This window comes from Cavenderia fasciculata (assembly GCF_000203815.1).
Source record: "Cavenderia fasciculata unplaced genomic scaffold Scf_EUAJFUG02G6ADK-5, whole genome shotgun sequence".
NCBI lineage: Eukaryota > Evosea > Eumycetozoa > Acytosteliales > Cavenderiaceae > Cavenderia > Cavenderia fasciculata.
In genome coordinates this window covers 225558-245478 of record NW_004457635.1, presented here as the reverse complement: position 1 = coordinate 245478, position 19921 = coordinate 225558, and the positions used below count along the sequence as shown (strand labels likewise).

Below are 19921 nucleotides of genomic sequence, written 5' to 3'. Positions count from 1 at the left end.
ATTCCAAACAAGAGGTATAAAGAAAAATGAAAATTTGATAGAGCAAAGAGTGAGCGGGTGTGTCGATGAAATTGGATTGGTGGGTGAAGTAGCCCTGAAGATTCTGCAAGATTGATGGACGGGTTTTTTTGATTGCGGGCTCTCAAAAAAAAAACTTAAACAAGTGTATTATTTATAAGATAATCGTCTATAATTAAATACGATCGGGAGGGATGGGTGGATGTGGATAATTTAAAAACAAAGAATCTAATTTCCTTTTTGGTCAAAAAATCAGATTGATCAAACAAAGTGTAGTGTAGTGAAAGAGTGTGTGTGTGTGTGGGAAAATGTTTATAGATATATACTTGAATTACGAGTTACTTGTGAGTGTAGATCTATCTTTTTGTTGTTGCTGAAAATAGATCACTTTGAATATTGAAAATGATTTTGGAAATAGATTTTGATCAATAATATAATATAATAATTTAATTTAATAATTATTATTCTTTGTTGTCTGGATGGTTGGATGGTAGGTTGGAAGATTGATGGGTGATTGATTATAGGATCGAATGCTTCTCTTGGCTAAACTATCTATAAAATATACTATCCAACTGTGTCTGTGTATGTGTATTTAGGTTGCTGATGACTTATTCAAATGACGTCTGTCCAGAAGGGTGATTTCAGGGTATTTATTTAAATCGACAAATTCGAAAAGACAGACCACAACCTAGGTTTACCTAAACAGCACCCACAACAAAATTAGCAACAGCGACGCAAATAGAACCCCTCGTGTTAAAAAAAGGCTCTGATCAAAAACGACGACTTTTTTTAGCGCATCTGCCCAAATCTCGAGCACTCGCAAAACCCAAAAATGTGAATTTCACCCCGGCCCTTGCGACATGCCGCCCGTTGTTACAAATGTGGGTGGTTCTATTTTAAAAGTGTAAGCAACCCCAAACGTTTTCACTTGCCAACCCATCGCACGTACCTTCGCTCTAATCTATCACAACGATCATACTCTACGATTTAAACATACTAATCGAATCTACGCATTGACCTCAAAGACTCTCCTCACAAAAAACCATCCCATCCATTTTACACTGGGTTGATTGATTCAATGTCAATCGTGTCGTCATACCAACCACAACTGTTCTTTTTTTGTCTGATCACATTACTATCTCTTTATTGTATTATTAACTTTTAATATAACGATGTTCATCAATCAATCTTTTTCATTTCTTCTATGGTTTTTTCTACAAACACACCAATGTTGTGAGTGTGTGGAGACAGGGGTGATTGTGGAACACAACTATATTACTCGTAGTTGTCGGTTAGTAGATCTACTACTACACCAACCATCTTTCTCATTGCCCATGAACTCACCACTTTAAATAGAGTCAAACTTCTTCTTTTACTTAATAATCATCGATTGATTTCATGTTTTCAAAATCTTACTTCATGAGTAATAATAAATGGGATTCCCCAACCCATGACCATCACAGTGAAAGCGAGTGTGTGGTCTCTGATTGGGGTAGATTCAAAGGTTTCCCCAACCCTCATCTTTTTCATTCATTTTGATTTTGATTTTGATTGGATTCCAGATTTAATGACAACAAATGCCATCACATTCATCTTTGTTATTTGAAATCTTCTTCTTCTTCTTCTTCTTCTTCTTCTGACAGGATCTGTCTGTATGACAACCCATAGCTAAAATAAACCGTGTCGATTCACTCATCTAGGTATCTGTTAATAATCTCCACACACGCACAACAACGGCAATTTATTATTATTATTATTATTATTATTATTATTCCTCATTGGAAGAGGATACCTCAGCCTCCATAATTTTGACTCTCCTCATAATCTTCATTGCCTTTTCTTTTTTCCCTTCTTTTACCAATTTTTGTGCCCATTTCTTATCACGAATGATGGCTTCCTCTAATTGTTTCATGTATCCTTCTACAGTTAACATTCCTGAATCAACTTGTGTTTCCAAAACCATTTGTTTAATCTCTAATGCCTAAAAAAAAAAAAAGAGTAAGTAAATCAATTTGATTGACCACAACAAAGATCTTTTAAACTACACTATGACTACCTACTTGTTTCTTATCAAGTAAATCTGGTTTTGCTCCAGATTGGGCTATTTGTTGATTAACAGAATTTAACATAAACTCAAATACATCATTTGAAATGATATGATTTAAATCCTCTACATCTTCATCCTCATCGTCTTCAACAGCAGCAGCTGCTGGAGCTGTAACTGGAGGAGGAGCGGGTTTACTAGTGGTAGGTGCAGGAGCTAAAGGTTTAGGTTGTGATGGTGGTTGAGATGGTTGTGATGGTTGTACAGTTGTAGTAGAAGCTACAGGATCTTTTGGTAAAGATGTATTTGTCGTTGTGGTAGTTGTTGTTGATGCAGTAGTATCGATATTACCAAGATCACCGTCAATCACTAAAACTCTTTCCGATGATTTCTTGTACTCTTTTCCATTTAATGGTGTCTTCATTCTAATGATTACCTCTACATATCCACCAATTTCTTTTTTAGATCCTTCTTTTAATATCTATAAATATTATTATTAGTAATCTATCTTTTTCTTTTTTTTTTGTTTTTGTTTCTAATCTAAACTTACAGGAGACTTTTCAAAATATTCACATTTATCTAATAGATCTGATAATTTAACTTCACATCTACCGATGACTGATTTCATGAAAAACATTTTAGAGGAGGTGATGGTAAGGGATAGTTTCTTTTTCTCCAAGACTCTTTGGAGTGTCTTTTTTCTTTCAATCTGTACAATGGTCTTATAGTTGTAGTTGGCCGTTGATGCACTTGTAGTGCCTGTTTGGAACTTGATTGGTTGTTCGGCTGATGGATATGGCAGCTCTGCTTGAATATAAGTGTCTACTGCACCGGCTGCCTTTGGCAACTCAATCTTTCCAATCAGAATCTCCAATTCCGTCTCTTTGAGATGTGGAACAATAATCTCTGTCTGTGTAACCTTGTCTTCGTAGTGGTATGGAGGTGGTTTTGAAATTGCATTTTTACATATTTCTATTTGATCTATCAATACTTGAATACTCTTACTCTCCTTGTATAAAACAACTGCTTTATGTTTATCAATTGTTTTTAATTTCTACAAACATCAAAATTAAATGATGATTAATAATAAACATTTATCAATTATATATTGATTACTTTTGCTTTTGAATTACATACCAAAGCTTCACTGGTCAAACTTTGATGTTTCTTTTTATACTCCTCTTCAAATAGTTCCCAAGTTGCCAATCTTTCCTCTTGTTCTACCTTTTCCTTTGACATTGTTTCAACCTTTGGTGGTGATCTAACAGGTGGTGACAATGAAGTAACAGGTGTTGATCTTAGAGATGATGATGCACTTGATGATGCAGATGATGAAGTAGCAGTAGGTGAACTATTACCACTTGGTCTTGTTGTTGGTGTAGTTGGTGCAATTGTAACTGTTGCAGCAATTGGTGGTGGTAATGATTTTGTATCTACAAATATAATAATATACAACCAATGTTAATATTAACGCATGATTGGTTGTATCAATTGTGTTTACTTGTTCAAGTACTTACCAACAGGTATACCATCTTCCAATTCACTGATAGCTTGTTCCAACAACTTGACAGATCTCATTAAATTGACAGCCTTTGTTTTATCACCACCTTGATTTGCAGCCATTGCAGCACGTTTATAGTTTACGATTCTTTCTTTTAAAGTTGCTATTTGTTCTTCAAAATCTACATCATCGTCATCTTCGATACTTGGCATATCATCACCATCACCAAATTCCATCAACATTCTTTCTTCCTCTTCTTCTTTGGTTAATTGTTTCTTCTTTGCCACTTGCGGAGGTGGAGCTGGTAATTTCTTTGGTGCAGCTGCTTGTGGTTGTTGTGGTTGTTGATGTTGTTGTGGCTTTACAAGATTTCTACCACTTTCAATTTGTGATAGTTGTGATAGTAATTCAGGATCATCCATATCATCTTCAGTCAATGTAATATCATCTTCCCTGATATCCTTTTTAAGCATACCATCGATTTGATTCATATCAATATCCTCTATCAAATCATTTAATCCTCCTCCTCCATCATTCAATCCAGGTGGAGACTTATTACTATCTAGATAAAAGAAAGAGTTAACACTAGATATCTTCTTCTTCTTCTTCCTCTTTTTCCTCTAGATACAAACCATTCTTTTTGTTTGATGGTGATGATGATTTACTTTTACCTCCAAACATCTTCTTCTTCTTCTTCTTTACAATCAAATCAAAAGATACTTCTACTACTATTACTACAATCAATAACTATTACTATACTATACAAATGAGGAATGAGATATATATATATATATATTTTATATACACACGAATGTAGAAAATTGTAGAATGCGATAAAAGTGTGTTTTTGAGTACTTGTCTCCCAGAGATTCAAAAATTAAATTAAATTAATATATATATTTTTTTGTTTATATAAATAAAAGGGTATTGTTGTTGTTTTCTTTTCTTTTTTTGATTTGATTTATTTGAAATGAAGATCATTTTCATGGAAACAATTTAATAATCTGAGGAATTCATTAATATCAAGCTTGGAGGAACGTTGATCGTTAAATTTGTTGGTTTCGAGGATGGCGACGACCTTGGCCTTCATGTCTTCTTCGGTGCCAATATCGGCAATACCCTTGAGCGAACAGACGGTCTTGTAATTTTGATAGAGCATCTCAATGACGCTGTTGGTCTTGAAGATGGCGGCAATGGTCTTGTTCTTACGCGAGAAACATAGTTTGACCAAACCGTCCCATTCCACAAAGTTGATGGGTGGAGGTGGGTTAAAAGGTTGGATGCGGACGACCGCAGACTCAACCTTGGGTGGTGGAAGGAAGTTATTCTTGCCGACATTCATCAACTTGGTCACCTTGCCCAACAACTGTGTGTTGACTGAAAGACGACAATAGAGACTGTCACCTGGACGAGCAGCCAAACGAGCTGCAAATTCCAACTGGAACATCAGTACTGCCGATCTAAAGACAGGTCTATGTGCCAACAATTTAAAAGTCAATGGAGATGAAATCTGATATGGAACGTTAGCTACGCAAACGTCAAAGTATGGTAGATCTGCTTTTAAGAAATCTCCCAATATAATTTGTAAATGTGATGCATATGGTCTAAAAAAGTAAATGAAACGTAAGTATAAATAATGATGAATCGTTGTTTGTTTCGATGAACAATACTACATACGTAGTTGAAACTCTCTTGTGTAATTCAGCAGCCATACGAGGATCGACTTCAACAGCTATAACCTTTTTACAACTCTCCAACAACTTCATCGTAAGATTACCTGTACCTGGACCAATTTCAAGTACTGTATCTGTTGATTTGAGTTGTGCCTTTTCTACAATCGCATCTATAATTAATGGGTTCTTGAGCAAATGTTGACCGTATGCCTTGTCTATAATAAAAAATAATAATAATCGTAATAATAATATATGAATAACATGTTAACCAACCTAATATCTAACTATCTATCTATCTAATCTATTGTCATATCTGTAACAAAGAGTGTCAAAGTTGTTACGATCGACTGATGAATGAATGATTCATACTCATTTGAAATTCACGGGTTCTAGCAACAGTGGCTGGTGCACCTGCACCTGCTCCTCCCTTCTTTGATTCTACATCTTTGCCACCAATCTTTACAGGCTTTACCATTTTATATGTATATGTATATATAGTAATATTAAAACAAGAATAAGAACAATTAACAATAAAGTAGTACTTTTGAGTACTCTTCGTTTTTTTCAATTTTTTACTTTTCGGAAAAAACGAATAAAGGGTGCACCCAAAGACGAAAGAGAAAGAGATCGATTGGATAATGCACAGGTCCTTGATAGTTTTTGTTTATAATGTTTTTTAAAAGTTTATTTGTTAAAGTAAAAAGGATTATGGTGGATTGTTTGTTTCCTACCACGATGGGTTGGTTTTGTTGAGGGGAAAAGGGAAAAAATAAGTTAAAAAGTATATTAGGAGGAGGAGGGAGGGGTTGGGGAGGGAATTATTTATATATATTATATTCTGGAAATTGAAATGGATACTCCTGCACTACACCTACTACGACACTCTGGACGACTCTTTTTGATACCAAGACTATTATGATTGAATAAAAATAAGACTATTATTATTATTTACAATTATATTAATCTTGTTGTTCAATCTCTTTTTTGTTTTAAAAAGTTATTATTTACTATTATTATTGTTATTTAATTTTTCAAGTTGTTGTTGTTGTTGTTGTTATTGATTCTTCTAGTTGGTTTTTTGTTATATATATACTGTATATTTGATTATTACAAAAAGAAAAAAAATGGATTTTAATTTACATGATTGGTTGTTATTGTTGTTGGTTGTGAAAGAGAAATGAGGGTGGTGAGTATTGTTGTAGGAGTTGAAGCCGATAATGGATGGGAAAAAAAAAAGAGTTATATGTTGATTGATGTTTGGGATTATTTGTTGTTATTCTCTTTGTTATTTGTTATTTATAAACACATCAGGAAATTAATTGTTTTGGTTTGGTTTGGATTTGGTTATTGCGACTACTATTACTATTTTACGAATGATCACGCATTCTACTATTATTATTTGTTGTTATTAATATTATTATTATTATTTAGTTACTTTACTTTAAAGTAACATTGTGAAAACGAATCTCCTTGTATTGTTCATTAGAGGATGGAGGTGGAGGCGAGTTGTTGGCCGTGGTGGTATGATGATCAAACGAAAAATTATATTGTTTAAAATTGCTGTTGGGTGATGAGGCAGAGCTAGAGGCAGAGGCGGTAGAGACAGAGGTTGGGATTCCAATTGAACTGGAATTCAACTTGATATTGCTGCCAATGACAGGGGATGAGGAGGAGGAAGAAGAAGGTGATGAGGGAAAAGAGACTGGAGTGAAATTGAATTGGGTGGGTGAGGTTGGACGCGACTTGTGTTGCTTCTTTTGATGTGAGAGTGGTGAGTGACTTGCTGTGATGGGCACCGAGCTCGATGATGAAGACATCATCTTTTTCTTGAGTGGTGGTTGGCCAGACAGAGAGGACAAGGTGGTGGTGTTGATTCCACCCGACGAAGATGAAAGGGAAAAAGTGGCGAGTGTCGAAGTTGGGGTGGTGAGGAGGGGGTGTGATGTTGCAATCGAACCATTGGTCGATAACATCAACGGTGAGATGGAGGGGACTATGTTGTCGGCCGATTGGACAAGTGGTGAGGAGGAGGAAATCAAGGAGGAAATACTGGTTCCGTCATCAATGGTCAAGTTGGACTCGTCGTCATCGAGCTCGTCGTTTTCGTCGCCGTCCATGGTATCGTCGCCGCCGTCCTTGTCGCCAAAGACGCCTCTCTTTACCTTGGCACGCTTGTTTTGGAACCAGATTTGGACACGTCTCGACGACATGCCCAGCTGGTTGGCCAAACGATGGCGGATCTGTTGCGAGGGCATCTTGTCAGTCTCAAAGATTTGCTCTAAAATGGCGAGTTGCTCTGGACTGGTTCTTTGACGTTTCTTTTTCTTGTCGGCTGCGTCGGTCGATGCACTGAGTGACAATGACGAGTTGGATGCTGAAACGGATATAGATGTTGGTGTAGAAGATGAAGATGATGTTAAAGAAGTCGGTGTGGTAGTAGTGGTAGTAGTAGTGACAACTGGAGCTGTGGTGGTTGAAACGACGGGGTTGATACCAGTGGCCGATGCACTGAGGACGGGTGTGGATGAGGTTGAGGAGGCGAGACTGCTACCTTGGCTTCCGCTGCTACCTCCTGTGCTTGTGGTTGCGGTGGCCGTGGTATTACCCATCTCTGTATCTAAATTGAGAGCGCCAAATGGAACACAGTTGGTGCTGTCGGCCAACTTGGCTGGTGCAAGTACTGGCGAGTCATTATTTGGGACAAGACTGGTTGCACTGGTACTACTACTAGTCGACACAATCGTAATCTCCTTTGACGATATTTTTAATAATATATTTGCTACCAATCCAATTTCCCTAAAAAAAAAAGAAATTAATATTTTGAATGTTTCTTTGACTTACTTTTTTTTTTTTTTTTCCAACGAGAGGTTTTTTCGTAAACGAAAATATTTTTTGTGGACTTGTCCTCTCCTCGTCTCGTTTCTCAATATTAATAATTTAATATTGGGGGAGACACATATTATATTTTTAAACTTTTTACTTACTTTTCATCATTATCATGGGGTTTGGAAGATGAAGATTCAATGTCTGAAGATGAATCATTTTCATAGTCTGAAGTTGGATTTGATGATGATAATTGTTGTTCTTGTGGAGGAGTGGTGATTGGCGATGTTGAGAGACTATTATTGCTATTTTTAAGGCTGGGATTCATCGAATGTGCTACTCTCTTGTATTTGTTATTTTCGTCTAGCGTTGGCTTGACATAGGACGATAGTAATCCATTATTCTTATTTTTGTTATAGTTTGCAAATATTAAATTTTGCTCTTGTATGATTTCCATTATTATAATATTATTCTATTTCGTAATCAAAAAAAAAAGTAATTTTGAAAAGGAATGATTATTATTGGTTGATTGATTGAATTGATAATAAATAAATAAATAAATAATATTCTTATTATGCTGTTTGTTTGGTTTGGGTGATGTCAAATGACACTTTTGTTAAAACTGATTCGTCTTTTTGTTCCTGGTTGGATGAGAAGGGGATGGTGGTGGTATGAGAGTTGGTAATACAAAATGATGAGACTATTGTTGATAGTAGTCGAGATTCGTAATAGTATAATAGAATAGAAACAAAAGAGTAACAATTAATCGATTCGTTTTCTATTGGTTGGAAATAATTTAATATAAAAAAAAAAACAGCAAAAAGTACAATATAAAATATTCAATATGTCTTTAATTTACTCTCAATAGTGCAGACAGCTAGTCTCTTGCTTCAGCAGTAAATTAATTTTAAAAATAAATTAAAAGCTAAATTAAAAAACGAACACTGAAATCCTTAAAAAAAACCGAATAGCTAAAGAAACAGAAAAATATCTGAGTAGTGCGTCGCACTGCCATGCCCAACTCTCTGAGTGCTCATTCCCCTTCATCGATTTCACTCTTCGCTTGCACCCCTCGCCCTTCCTTATTCCAACCCAACTTTTTTTTGTCGTCAACCGCAGTGGATTCAAAAAACAAGGGGGGCTCTACCTCTGTAGATTGGCATCAATCTTGCTCGTTTTTGGGTTTTTCGATTATTGAAAAAAAGATTCAAGCTCAATGGGGAAGAGATGAAAGATTGTGGTGTTGCCATCACCAACTATTTGCAAACACAATATTAAAGATACTTTGCGCTCGAGCAAGAATTTAATTAAAGCGCAATCTATTTTTCTTAAAGAGACAGAGAGTGAGTGACACCCTATCCAACGGAATTTTCAAAAGAGGTTATCTCACCACTAATCTGCGTTTGTCAACCAACCCCACAAGGTCAATGCCAAGATATCAAACCATGGTAGGTGGATGGATGGATGGAAGGACAGTACACTCTTTCCCTCGCATTTTTCTAATGGATTTGGTATTAAATATCAAACTTGGGCATAGAGTAGTATTTATCTTTTTAATCTCCATTATTTTGATGATAAAAACCCACGGGAGACCTCGACTTGAATTTAATAATAATAATAATTGGTCTTTGATAATTTGTTAAATGAAACGGCGTGGATGACGAAAGATATCATTTAGGGTTACATCTTTCGGTTTTGTTTGCGTGGCTCCAGCAAAGCACAATATCTAAATTAATTATTATAATCATCTCATACGCTGTTTTTGAAACGGATAGATAGACTACAGATAAAAAGATATCTTTGCTTGTTATTTGCCCTTTCTAAAAAAAAACAGATACTTTGGAAAAAGGTAATCACAAGCTCGGTTTTCAATAAGTTGTCTGTTTTTGAGTCGTGAATCTTTGATTAAATTCGGTTGTTGCAGAAGCTCGACTGCAGTAGTAAATCTACGTACGATATTAAATACTTAAATAATCATGAATCGACTATTATATAGAGTTGGAGCAGTATCTCGATCGAGACTATCACAACAACAACAACAAGTACTTGCATCTTCATACTCTTACTGCTCCTACTCAACAACAGCAACGATTGTAAGTAAGCCACATGTGATCGTCATATGATACATACATACATACCTATAGGCTGGTAACTAACTAATTGATTGTTCTACTACAACATTCATTATAGGATTGGGATAAAAAATGGTCAATTAGAGAATTAGCAGAACAACAACACCAACATATAGTTACCAAAGAGCAATTGGAACATTTGGCATCATTGTCAATGTTAAAGCTAAAGGACAGCGATATAGATTCATACTGTAAACAATTGGGTGGTGTACTACATGCAATGGATACGATGCAGCAAGTCGATACAACAGGTGTACAGCCAATGCATTCTGTACTCGAAAATGATCATATTATCATGCACGATGAAGACACTTCTTCCAAAGACAGCGACAATAATGATGATGACGTCTACTTGAAAACAAAGACAATCTTACAACATTCAACATCTACTATTGCCAATTTCTACAAAGTACCAAAGAGAGTTAAAACTTTGGATAACAACAATAGTAATAGTACCAACAACAACAAGACAAACAATAGAGATGAAGATGATGATGAAGAATTTTAAGTAGTAACATAACATAAAGTATTATACTATATATTATATGTCTTGTATTCTATCTATATCTCTCTCTCTCTCTCTCTCTCTCTCTTTCTCTCTCTTTACGAGCAAAAATGTAAATAAATAAATTAATTAACACCCTTGAATAAAAAAATCAAAATAATAAAGTGAGGGGGAGGTGGGTCATCAGACACAGCAAGTTGGTTGGTTGTCTGTTTTATCTTGTTTATTCATTCGATACCTACGTATAGTCGACTTTGACGATATTTTACATATTTACATCTCATTCTCAAATCATTATATTTATCAAAATAATTCAATCAACTCTTAATATATATACACAGAACAACAACATCAACAAAGAGAGAGAGAGAGAATTCAGCAGTAGTAGTTTAGTATTAGTAACACAAAAACGACGAGTTAATATTGACACTTCAGATATACGATAGATTTATAACATCTAAATAGTCGATAGATATCTTTACAACAACAACAAATATTAGTAGCTCAAAGTAAAGTAAAAGTTAGTTAGTAAATCGATCTCAGTTTGCTCGTAGTAGTATTACAACACATCGGACCAACAAAAAGTATTCGAATGAATGGTAAGAATAGTCAACAAGATCATATGATCAATCACCAGATACCCTTTCACAACAACAACTATCAATAATTGAATGAACTATATAAATATATATAGTTTATACATCTTCAATTCATCATATTCAGACAAATAATAATAATAGTTAAAGTATTTTTGATCATATGTGGTGGAGGTAGGGAGTGTTGTGTGGGTTTGGCAAAAAGGTGTTGTAGGAAAGATGTGTGGGTTTCTTTATCATTGTTGTTCTTATTTACTGTGATATTGCCCTTTTACGTGCATACTTTCTTTGTTTGCCAGCCTGTTGTCGCAACGGACAGGTGAACTTCCAAATTTTGGTTCCAATTCAAAAAAAAAAAAAAAAAAAAAAAAAGATTAATTTAGCAACAACCTTTTTGCGAGATTGGTAGAACAGAAAGGTTATCACATACATACACATCGCAGCAAGCAACAGTCTTTTCGAAAACAGCAAGCAATATAGACATTCAATTCCAATCATTCATGTGAATAGCAGCATTCAAACATCATTATCATCGATCGGATAGTAAAGAAGAAGAAGAAGAAGTTTGTTGTTCGATTTTAAAATATATACATATCAATTCATTCAATCAACCTATACAATATACTATACTATTATACTCTAAAATCGATGATGATTTCTAACTAGTATTTTCAATCTTGATCAATCGATCGATTATTACTATTATTATTATTATTATGACTATTTATAGATATGAAATCAGATGAATCTTTAGCAATGTCAAAAGAAGAATCAACAGATACAACAACACCAACAACTACAACAACCAGTGCAACAGCAGCAGCAGACAGCAACTCTATGGAGATTGATTCAAATAGTACAACATCATCCTCTTCTATAATATCTTCCAAATTATCACCTTCAACTAAAGAATCGCCGAATGGCAGTAATGGAGGGGGAGAAGGAGAAGGAGGAGGAGGAGACGAGAATGGTGGTGAGCAATCAAAGGAAAATAAAGACGATACAACCGCGGCAGTAGACAAGGAAAAGGAGAAAAATAATAATAATGGAGATGATCAAACAAATAAGATAAAAGATAGAGGAGATGGATCCCCTTCACCAAAACCAACGACTTCTACAACATCTACAGAAAATGGAAAACAAGAAGAAGAAGAAGAAAAGGAAGAAGAGGACAAAGAAGAGGATAAAGAGAAAGATAATAATAATAATAATAATAATATCAATTCACCTAGTAGTAGTAATGGTAAAACCGAAATAATAATAATTAATAATAATAATAATAATAATAATAATAATAATAAGGAAGACGAAGAATTGGTAGATGCAGATGGACAAGATAAATCAAAAGCAGAGACAGAAACAGAAGATAAAATGGAAAATGATAACGATGAAGAAGAATCAACCAGCACTACTACTACGACTACCGCAGCAGCAGCTGTCACAACCAACGAGGATACCAATGGTACAGACAGTGAGATCAAGGAACAACAACAAGAAGAGGAACAGGAAGAAGAAGAGATTGATCCAAGAACGATAGAGGATGAGTTGACCAAGAAAAGAAAGGAAGCACAACAAGAGACGCCTCGGGCAGGAGGAGGAGGAGGAGGAGATCAAGACATTGAATTTGCAGACTATGAAGAGGCCTTTAACAAGGACCGTGTCGGTGAAGCCATTGGAAAGAGCAGTTATAGTGTCAACAAAGAGGCCGATATCGAGGCAAAGAGAAGACTGGATTGCTTGGGAAACATGGAAAAAATAGAAAAAGAGTTTGCAGATCTTAAAGAAAAATTCTTTACAGATAAATTAAATCAGAATTAAAAAAGAAATGGATGATATTAAAGTTGGTATGTATAAAATTGAAAAAGAAAAATGAAAAGCAAAAAATTAATAATTAGATTGGAGGAGATAGATCGTCATTTTTAAAAATGACGTATTACAATGAACAAACAAACAAACAATGTAACCCTTGGTTTATTCTTTATTTACTAATTTGTTTATTTTTTTTTAATAATTAGGTGACCATCTCAGTTATCAAGACAAAATGAGAGAGTTGGAAGTCAAAAAGGAAAAGAAAATACAAGTCGCAGAGACTTGGAAGAATTATCAACTACAGAATATTATGAACACTTTTGCTGCCGAATTGCAACAATTCAATGATGAATACGATGAGGAAACCCAACATTTGAAAGAAAAAATGGTTGGCATGTTAAATGATAGACAAAAAAGAATATCAGAGGAAAAGGATTCACTAAGATTAACAGGTAAGCAATTAGTTAAATAATAATTAATAATTAAATAATGAATCCATATATTAATTAATTTAATTTTAATATTTTTTTTTTTATCTAGATGGAGAATCTAAACCATTAAGACCAAGAAGAAGACCAGCACAAAAAGAACAACCTAAAACACAGAAAAAGCCTACTCGTAAGTTGCCAATATACTTTGATGAATTGATGGATCAACTCTTTTTTTTAACTCTTTTAATTATTTATTTCTTTTAGCTCCACCACTTGTATTTGCATTAAAGGAAAATGAAATAGCAGATGATTTTAATTTAATTATGAAATCAACTAAACGATAATCTCTCTCTCTCTCAAAAGAGATAATTTAATAATAGTAGTCGTAGATTGGGTTTGGCAAATGATTTATAATATAATAGATAAACCTCATCAAAAAACAAAAAAACTCTTTCATCCTCTACCATTGTAGTGTACATAATAATAATTAATCAAGTCATCAGGAACAAGAACAAGAAGAAGCATCTAATGAATTTCATCAAACTATAGAGTATTAATAATAAATAACATCAACTAAACAAATAATAATTATAAATAATAATAATAATAGCAGTACTCAAAAGAAGAAGAACAAACGATTGGGATAACATAATACAAATATGCCTGGTAAACAAATAAATAGCCCTATACGAAAACAACAATTTAAATAATACTGTGATTCCCGTTTTCCATCAACCAATTTGAACACTTTTAACACTCACTCACACACACTAATGTATTAACCAACTTATCATCACCACATTTAGTATTTTACAAAAGATATCTATCTATCTTTTATCCAAATTGATTTTAGTGTAAATAATTGATGTACATTATGATTTTCATAAAGAGAATTAAAATATACAAACAAAGATTTGATTCATTTTTTTTTTTAAAGAAGTTAATCATCTATTTATTTATTTTATTTATTTATTTTATTTATTTATTTTATTATTTACACACTTACAATGATTAAAATTGATTTTTTAATATTTATAATATTTATTTGTATTGTAACATTTCAATTCTCTTATAGTGTTGAATTATGTGGACCTAGAAGTTGTAGAAAAGGTTTATTTTGTATCTCTGATTCGTCAACAGCCATTTGTAGACCAAATCGTATGTTTGTTAAATATAATTTAATATTTCTAAAAGTTGGAATTAATTCTAAATATTTAATTTATCATTTATGTTGATCAACCAATAGTTCAAGCAAAACAATTAATAGAGTTCAATATTACAGTTGATGGAGCATGGACAGAGTGTGCACAATTTAAAGGATCATTAAAGAATTTAACCAATAAAAAGGTTAGAAGAATTACACTTCATGCAGCAGGATTGGAATTATTCAAAGCAAACTCTATTTGGAATGCAAAGTTTTATGATGATGCCTTGGAATTAATGTTACCAGATTTCCAAGATGGTATATTACCAGAACAAATTTATACTTTTGGGTATGCTTTTTCTTAATCTTCCTATTTTGGAAAATTATCTTTAATATACTTACTTTTTTTGATTTCATTCATTCTTTCTTTCTTTACTATTTGTTTATAGATTCATTTCCGCAAATACAACCAAACCTCCCTTATTTGTTAAAAGTGTTAGATTCTAATCCAAAATTGTAAATAAACTCTATTCTATTCCATTCTATTCTATTTTTTTGAAAGACAATGACATTGATAATTACTTTTAGGAATAATAAAAATATACTAAATTATTCTATTGAATGGTAGAAGAATGAACCGAGTACACAGTTCACAATAAAGACGATAAAATTAAGTGGGTTTGGGTCCCTCTTCCACTCACGACAATCGTTGAAAATTTGTCTAAAATTAACAAATGGGATGGAATGGGTGGGAAATAAAGATAATTTGTCAACTCGATAACACACACTAGTACTGTACTCTGGTAATTGTTTAAAATCTATTATTCATTGTTTATTATAATATTATATTTTTGTAATAATAATAATAATAATAAAAGGTAGTAAAGAGACTACACTACTTTACTTTACTTATAATATTAGGTCAAACATAATAGGTAGATTCAGATTCTTTGCCTTTTTTTTATATTTTTTACAAAAAAAGTAAAAAGGAAAGGTGTCAAAGAACCAACCATCCACTTCGCCATCATCAACAACAGGACAAACAATAATACAATAATAGAAAAAGATTAATATAGATAATAATACAGATACATACACATACAATATATTATATATCGAGATACATGTTAACATACCAACCAACAGCAGCAATAGTAGTAGTCGATTCCTATTCCTCTTCATATTTTTAAAGACTGGCGACAATCACAACCATTAATCAGCAGCCGCAACAGCAGCAACAGCAACAACAAGGGTCATCATTGAGAAATAGAAGTCAATCGCTGCTAGTTGATCAACATGTTGCAAACAAGGATGATTTGTCATCCAACCTATCACCAACCACAAAAAGAAGAATAACATTTGCTTTATTAAACAATAATAATAGTAATAGTAATAATAATAGTGATGATGGTAGTCCACCGACACCATTAAAGGAAAGACTATCAACAACAACAATGTCAAGTGATAGTAACAAGACGTCACCATCCCATTCTCCTATTCCATTTGACCCACTTCTTTCAAATATTAATGATACCAATAATATGATATCAAATACAAACAAAGATGACAGTAATCAACAGCAACATGAACAACAACAAGAAGATGGAGATGAAGAAACAAGTGAAGAACAAGAAGAAGAGGAACAAGAAGAACAAGTTATATTGAAAACGTCGTCAACAACAATAGCAACAAACAAAAATCTCAAAGGTAGACTATTAAATTGGATTCTATCACCATTTGTATTTGTATTTTCAATGATAAGTGGTCCACCAAAGAGAATACTTGGCAACACTATACCAATCAGCTACTATTATCTGTTTGTATCGGCGGTTGTCGTATTTATTGTACATGGACTACATGTAACATTCAAGCAATCCATACCTTTGCCCGTGTGGTTTGCTGCCACCTTTTATTTATTTATGTATATTGACAATCACGTGTATAGTATATCATCTCATGGACGTGGAATATCGACCAATAATCAATCATCATCATCTTTGTCTTCTTCATCATCCTCTACATTGTCTGTAGAGACTAAAAATAATAATAATAACAGTAACAACAAAGAAAATAATCATCATCATCAACAAGAAATGTCAGACAATAACAAGGATCTATCGATAAAAGAAAAGATTAGAGTTTATGAAGAGGCAACACATTCAATGAACCAAAAACCAACCAATAGAATGACACCCAATGGAAAACATCATAACCGATCACATTCAGGTGGATCTTCAACCACCGCCTCATTATCAGCCAACAGTCTTACTCATTACCTTCCACCACATCTCCAACAACAACATCAACTGTTAATGCAACAACATCAATTATTACAACAACAACAACAACAAATATCACAACAACAACAGTCTCTTCAACAACAACAACAACAGACACAAACACAACAACAACAACAACAAATGCAACAAACAACACAATTATCACATTTCCAACCAGATTTTATAAATACTGTTCCCAATCTTCCAACATTTGCATCGTTTTCTTCATTCTCTTCATTTGATGATGGTCGTGATTCATCTGGATCATTTTATCGTACTAGACCCTATGACAATCATCGTAGATCCCTTCCACCAGGGTATTACAATCAATATCTAAACTATAACTTAAACTATAAGAATAATCACCTCAATCACCAACACAACAAGGATCGATCCAATAAGTTGGACGATAGAGGTGGAGGAGGAGGAGACAATGACACTGACCCATCGGTGGTTGGTAGTTTTGATGATTTAAATGGTGCATCTGATGGAAGCGATGATAACAATAACCATGATTCAGATGGAGATGATACCATTGTCAAAGAGACAAAGGAAGAGTTGTCAGAATTGGAAAATATTAAAAAAGTAAAGAGTAATATTACTCATTTTACAAAATTATCTTCAAATCTTGAAGAAAAATTGGATTGGCAACTTTCTCCATTTACTATTTCTCCTCCAAGATGTGTAAGCAAACAAAAAAAGAATAGATATAGTTGGTTTAAATATTAATCTTTTATTTATTTGTTTAGTCAAATTCAATAGCAGTTTATGGAATGTCATTAGTATCAATTGGTGGAGAAGGAATTAAAGATATTAATAGTATTGTACAATTTATAGATGCAGACAAGGGACTTTCGACAACACCAAAGGTGACAGGAGGAAAGATTGCACCCGAATCAATCTATCTTCACGATATGTGTAGAATTGGTAATAAATTCTATTTGTATGGTGGTATGGTCGGAGGTAAAATGTCAAACAAGGTGTACGTGATTACTATTATCGATGATTCAACAGTTCATTGGTCACAACCACGTATCAATAGTTATTCACCGTCACCTCGTATAGGACATACTCTTACGAGATATGGTAACAGGTTTATCTTGTTTGGAGGATTCGATGGTGAAAAGATACTAAATGATACACATCTTTTGGATCCAGAGACAATGACATGGTCGACACTTGCAGCTACTGGTAATCCACCCTCTGAACGTTATGGTCATTCTTCTACCATTCTAGGTGAAAAGTTGATTGTATTTGGTGGTTCTAATCGTACCAAAGACCTGAATGATATTAATATCCTCCAGTTGGATAGTTATGAATGGATTCAACCAATTGTACAAGGTAGTGAGATACCACCAGAACGTTCTTTTCATGCTGCCACTCGTGTCGGTAGAAATCTTATCGTCGTAGGTGGTAAACGTGAAAATGTAACACATCGTGACATTTGGACATTATCCTACAAGATGCTTTGGACAAAGGTCACAGGTATCCAAATCACTCCACATTCTCATCATGCTCTCATTAAAAATGGTTCAAATCTTTATATTCTTGGTGGTAAAGGTCAAGGTGGTAATATTTTAGATGATATTTGGTTTGTAAATACAAGTATGTAAAATTAAAAACAAAAAACAAAACAAAAAGAATAATCAAAGGATTAATTTATTTATTTTATTTTTTTCTATTTAGCAAATTTACCAATTTCATCAAGTGTAACAATGATAAATTATCCAGATATTAAAATTGAAAAGGAGATTGGAAAGGGTCATTTTTCAAAGGTTCTAAGAGGCGTTTGGAAAGGCAAGGATGTAGCAGTCAAGAAATTGAATCTACTCAAAGACAAACCAAAAGAAGAGATGATGAACGAATTCAAGGCAGAGGTGGAGTTATTGGGATCACTGCAACATCCAAATCTTGTCAATTGTTATGGATATTGTGTCAACCCAATGTGTATAGTTATGGAGTTTCTCCCCACTGGTAATCTGTTTGATCTTATCCATTCACGTGAAAACAAAATGGATTCAACTCTTTTACTTCAATTTGCTTTTGATATTGCTCGTGGAATGCAACATTTACATTCAAGAAGTATGAAAACAAAAAATGAAAAAAAGAAAAGAAAAAAGAAAAAAGAAGAAGGAAGAAAGAAGAAAATGAAGAAAATATTTCAATCAACCAAAATATTAATTAGAGTTTATCATTTAGATATTATCCATAGAGATTTAAAATCAAGTAATTTATTATTGGATAAACATTTTAATATTAAAATTGCAGATTTGGGAATTGCAAGAGAAACATCATTTACTCAAACAATGACAACTATTGGAACGGTTGCATGGACTGCACCAGAGATTCTTAGACACGATAGTTATAATCAAAAGGCAGATGTATATTCTTATGCTATTGTACTTTGGGAGTTGTTGACTGGCGAGGAACCATATGCAGGCATTCCTCCAATGAATGCGGGTATCCTTGTCGCCTCTAAAGAGCTCCGTCCCGAACTTCCCGACAATTGTGACCCTAATTGGAAGAAATTAGTTGTTTGGTGTTGGCAAGAGGATCAAAACAAAAGACCTTCCTTTACTGATATTACAAAATATTTAACAAATACTTTTTAGAAACAACAAAAGAAAAAGAGAAAAAGAGAAAAAGAAAGAAGATTTCTTTATATCTCATTTATTTATTTATTTATTCAATCCCTATACTCCCCAAACCCAACCAAAACCAACTCACACCCCTTTGATGTATCAAATACTATATAACCCGATCAACAACATAATATAAATATATATATAATATAATAATATGAAACAACAACAACAAATATATAAAGAGAGAGAGAATTAGTTATAATAATAATAAAAGTGATTGTATCACACCTTGTTATTTTTTTCTCCCCTGTTTAAACACACACCGCAATACTCGGTCGGAGTTGTACCTACGATAAGATCCCCCCTATAATCCCAAGAATC

The 19921-nt window shown here is 33.6% G+C and overlaps 6 protein-coding genes across 6 annotated transcripts; 3 read left to right on the top strand and 3 right to left on the bottom strand.

Moving 5' to 3' along the window:
- Positions 1 to 1786: 1786 nt before the first annotated feature.
- On the bottom strand, positions 1787 to 4244 carry DFA_10960 (uncharacterized protein; the record flags this gene model as incomplete). The annotated part of the gene is made up of 6 exons (XM_004351158.1): positions 1787 to 1999; positions 2079 to 2543; positions 2613 to 3116; positions 3200 to 3495; positions 3580 to 4125; positions 4196 to 4244. The coding sequence occupies 6 exons, from the start codon at positions 4242 to 4244 to the stop codon at positions 1787 to 1789; spliced, it is 2073 nt and encodes a 690-aa protein (XP_004351210.1).
- Positions 4245 to 4524: 280 nt separating this feature from the next.
- On the bottom strand, positions 4525 to 5711 carry dimt1l (dimethyladenosine transferase; the record flags this gene model as incomplete). Its single annotated transcript, XM_004351157.1, has 3 exons — positions 4525 to 5167; positions 5241 to 5451; positions 5606 to 5711. The coding sequence occupies 3 exons, from the start codon at positions 5709 to 5711 to the stop codon at positions 4525 to 4527; spliced, it is 960 nt and encodes a 319-aa protein (XP_004351209.1).
- Positions 5712 to 6067: 356 nt separating this feature from the next.
- DFA_10958 (homeobox transcription factor) lies at positions 6068 to 8516 on the bottom strand (the record flags this gene model as incomplete). Its single annotated transcript, XM_004351156.1, has 4 exons — positions 6068 to 6146; positions 6677 to 6990; positions 7399 to 8032; positions 8221 to 8516. 4 exons carry the CDS (start codon positions 8514 to 8516, stop codon positions 6068 to 6070), a joined length of 1323 nt encoding a protein of 440 aa, XP_004351208.1.
- Positions 8517 to 8750: 234 nt separating this feature from the next.
- On the top strand, positions 8751 to 10699 carry gatC (glutamyl-tRNA amidotransferase C subunit; the record flags this gene model as incomplete). Its single annotated transcript, XM_004351155.1, has 3 exons — positions 8751 to 8790; positions 10058 to 10152; positions 10250 to 10699. The coding sequence occupies 3 exons, from the start codon at positions 8751 to 8753 to the stop codon at positions 10697 to 10699; spliced, it is 585 nt and encodes a 194-aa protein (XP_004351207.1).
- A 1325-nt stretch (positions 10700 to 12024) lies between these two features.
- DFA_10956 (uncharacterized protein) lies at positions 12025 to 13110 on the top strand (the record flags this gene model as incomplete). Its single annotated transcript, XM_004351154.1, has 1 exon — positions 12025 to 13110. The coding sequence occupies one exon, from the start codon at positions 12025 to 12027 to the stop codon at positions 13108 to 13110; it is 1086 nt and encodes a 361-aa protein (XP_004351206.1).
- Positions 13111 to 13161: 51 nt separating this feature from the next.
- Positions 13162 to 19567, top strand: DFA_10955 (Kelch repeat-containing protein; the record flags this gene model as incomplete). Its single annotated transcript, XM_004351153.1, has 10 exons — positions 13162 to 13168; positions 13308 to 13553; positions 13642 to 13719; positions 13913 to 14000; positions 14029 to 14082; positions 14608 to 14690; positions 14779 to 15025; positions 15869 to 17639; positions 17705 to 18560; positions 18642 to 19567. 10 exons carry the CDS (start codon positions 13162 to 13164, stop codon positions 19565 to 19567), a joined length of 4356 nt encoding a protein of 1451 aa, XP_004351205.1.
- Between the last annotated feature and the right edge of the window lie 354 nt (positions 19568 to 19921).